This window comes from Eurypyga helias, unplaced genomic scaffold (assembly GCF_000690775.1).
Source record: "Eurypyga helias isolate BGI_N326 unplaced genomic scaffold, ASM69077v1 scaffold18122, whole genome shotgun sequence".
Taxonomy (NCBI): Eukaryota; Metazoa; Chordata; class Aves; order Eurypygiformes; family Eurypygidae; genus Eurypyga; species Eurypyga helias.
This window is the reverse complement of record NW_010234234.1, coordinates 2,116-4,938: the sequence shown is the minus strand read 5'-3', so window position 1 is coordinate 4,938 and position 2,823 is coordinate 2,116. Positions and strand designations below refer to the sequence as shown.

At 38.0% G+C, this 2,823-nt stretch overlaps 1 protein-coding gene across 1 annotated transcript; it reads right to left on the bottom strand.

Annotated features, from left to right (window-relative positions):
• Positions 1–427: 427 nt before the first annotated feature.
• On the bottom strand, positions 428–2,620 carry LOC104517370 (centrosomal protein of 97 kDa-like; the record flags this gene model as incomplete). Its single annotated transcript, XM_010162005.1, has 3 exons — positions 428–557; positions 998–1,156; positions 2,478–2,620. Coding segments are annotated over 3 exons (432 nt in total), but the record flags the coding sequence as incomplete, so codon positions are not given.
• Between the last annotated feature and the right edge of the window lie 203 nt (positions 2,621–2,823).

Genomic DNA, 2,823 nt, shown 5'->3' with positions numbered 1-2,823 from the left:
ATCAAAACTGGTTTTGTTTATTCCAGCAAGGGAAAACTAGTTCTTATATTTTAGAGCAAAATCTCCTCATTTTAAAATGCAGAACTGAAGCATGGTCACAGTTACCAAAATAGTGTATTTGGAAACTTTTTCTCTGCAGTGTCCACGCTGGAACAGTTAACACTATGTTTTGTCTTCATTCATGCCAAGAGACAAGAGCACCCAGAGCTACAAACAAGATCTCACCGTCTTATCCTTATCAAAATCATTAGATCAGTTCTAGAAAAATCACTGCCTGCAACTTGAAAACATGGAAAAGAATTCTTACAGGCTTCCCTCCAGAAACCAGAGTGATTAATTAAAATGCTTTAAGAGCTAGTGCTTGAGTAATGAATGCTTTAAAAGGCAGCAATTTTCAAAGCAAAGTTCTTTACACTTTGTAATGTACCAAAACCCAGAGATGAGACAGCATTTACCTTCAGTGAGGTAAGCTTGGAGAGATCACCTAATTGAGCTATGTTATTGTCTGACAAATCAAGATGCTGAAGACACAGACAGGAACTGATTTGTTCAATGGCCTACAAAAACAGAGAAGTCAATTACAGTGATTTTTTTCAGTCATTAAATAAAACCTGGTATCAATAATACGCTATTTTGAAAGCCAAAAAACACTGGTTAAGTAACCCAAAATGAAAACCTTTTCTTGGTTTTTGGTTTTTTTTTTTTTTTTAAACACAGTTTCATTTCATTTCATAATTCTTTTCCTACTTTGGCAACTATTTCCCAACTCTCTTGGGTATCAAAATGTTGGTGTTCGGGTTTTTTGGGGTGTGGGTTTGGTTTTTTTTTGGACAAGAACTGTCTGGGAAGGTTGCTCTCTTTACGTCATAAACCAATAGAAGCAAGACTTCCACATTCATTCCAATCAAACCCAGAAACTATTCAGATTTCTTTACAGCAGTTCCCAAATGTCTACAACACTAAATTCTGAAGAGTGTATAAAGACTAAATACTTTACCTTAAGGTTATTCCCTGCCAAATTCAGCCACTCCAGATGCACCAAATCCTTCAGCCCTTCCACATACCCAATACTGTTATGAGGCAAGTTCAGCACCCGGAGCATAGTCAGTTTTGCTACACCCATCATTCGCACCAAGCGATTGTTGGCTACGGAGAGCTGCAGATCGACACACAAATAAGAAACACTTTTAACAAGTACACTGCACAGACAGAATAGGTTTGTACTTTTACTGGTTAAAAATCTAATCCAACAAGAACTTCCTCTATCTACAGATCCCATTTTCAAGCAAATAACAAAGACACAACAAAGTACAAGAGCCAGGAAATAAATGACTGATCAAAGAAAGCAGTGTCTTTCTCACCCTGCAGACTTAAGAGGAAATCTTCCTCCTAGCAGTAGCTAAAAAAAAGGAGAATGAATGGGGAATTGTGTCATATGAAACAAGATTTTAAAACCAGAACTGTGAAATCATTGTGCAAATTGTTGCACCATTCCTGGTGTAAATATACTTACTGTCAACGTGCAGAGGACAATATATTTCACATGATTCACCAGAAAGTCCTGTGCTAACAGGACTGTAAATCACAAGCCTTTTAAACGATAAATCCTGATTAAACACACCCATTAATGACATGACCACCAAGCTTGCAGAGGCTGGTGAAGGTTTGTTGTAGCAACGAACCCCACATCTCCTGCCTCCGTTTAGTTTGTCTCTAGAAGCTGTTAGGTGACTTCAAGTCTATCTGGAGAAACTTCCAGTGATAATTAAACATGGCCCTGTATCGTTTTGCACTTGAGGGATTAATACTCTTGACTGTTGCAAGCACCATGCACACACTTAACTCTTATCAGTAATACCCTCACGACCTTGAGTGGGCTGTTGCCACTGTTAAAACTGAGGATAAGCCCCAGCAACAACATCAGGGCTTACATGAATCAATACAGTAACAAGACCACACAGATCCCTCCCACATCACATTATTTTATTTGCCATTTCTATTTTAACCTAATCCACATGGCTTTTTTTCCTTCTCATAAATTAAGGCTAATAATCCTCTGCCTTTGCAAAGGGTTGTGAAACCCAAACGGGGAGAGGAGTCCTGTATGTATGTCTGCGTGTTTACAGTTACACAGAGACAAGTCATTTTTAAGGTTACGAAGCTCAACTACCCAAAAGCTAACAAGTATCAAAATTTGGGTTATCAGTAACTTGTCTAAGTCATATGACACATCCCCCCATTAGGATTTCTTTAGTTCATTTTTAGTTACCTAGGTAACAAGCAAAACAGCCTCCCCCGCTATCAACTGCAGAGCTACAATGAAAACAAAGCTTTCTATTTTAGCTAGCTCTGTTTTTCTTTGAAGGCAGTAACCGCCAGCTTACTTCAATTACATAATGCTGCCTTAAAGCAGATGCATTTTAATTAGCATCACAGTACTACCATTACATAGCCAATTCAAGCCAAGTAACACTGACCTGCATCAGGTTCCTGCATTTCTCCAAGTGTTCCAATTTAATTATCTGGTTTTTGTCCAGAATCAGAGTGTGAGTATCAGCATCACAGGGTAAGGTTGGACCCAGTTTTTGCAATCCTTGACCTGACCAGTTGACTACCAAGCCTTAGATGAGAAGGGTGGAGGGAGGCAGAGAAGAAAGACTCAAAGTCAATATAAAGTCAACACTTCATATATGAGAACATGTACTCAAAAAGCAAAGCAAGCTAAACAGATTTGTAAATTAATTAATTTGTTGATAAACAGATAATATGCAAATACAAATGAACTTTCTTTTCCATGTACAACTGAAGCAAATTACTTTAGAT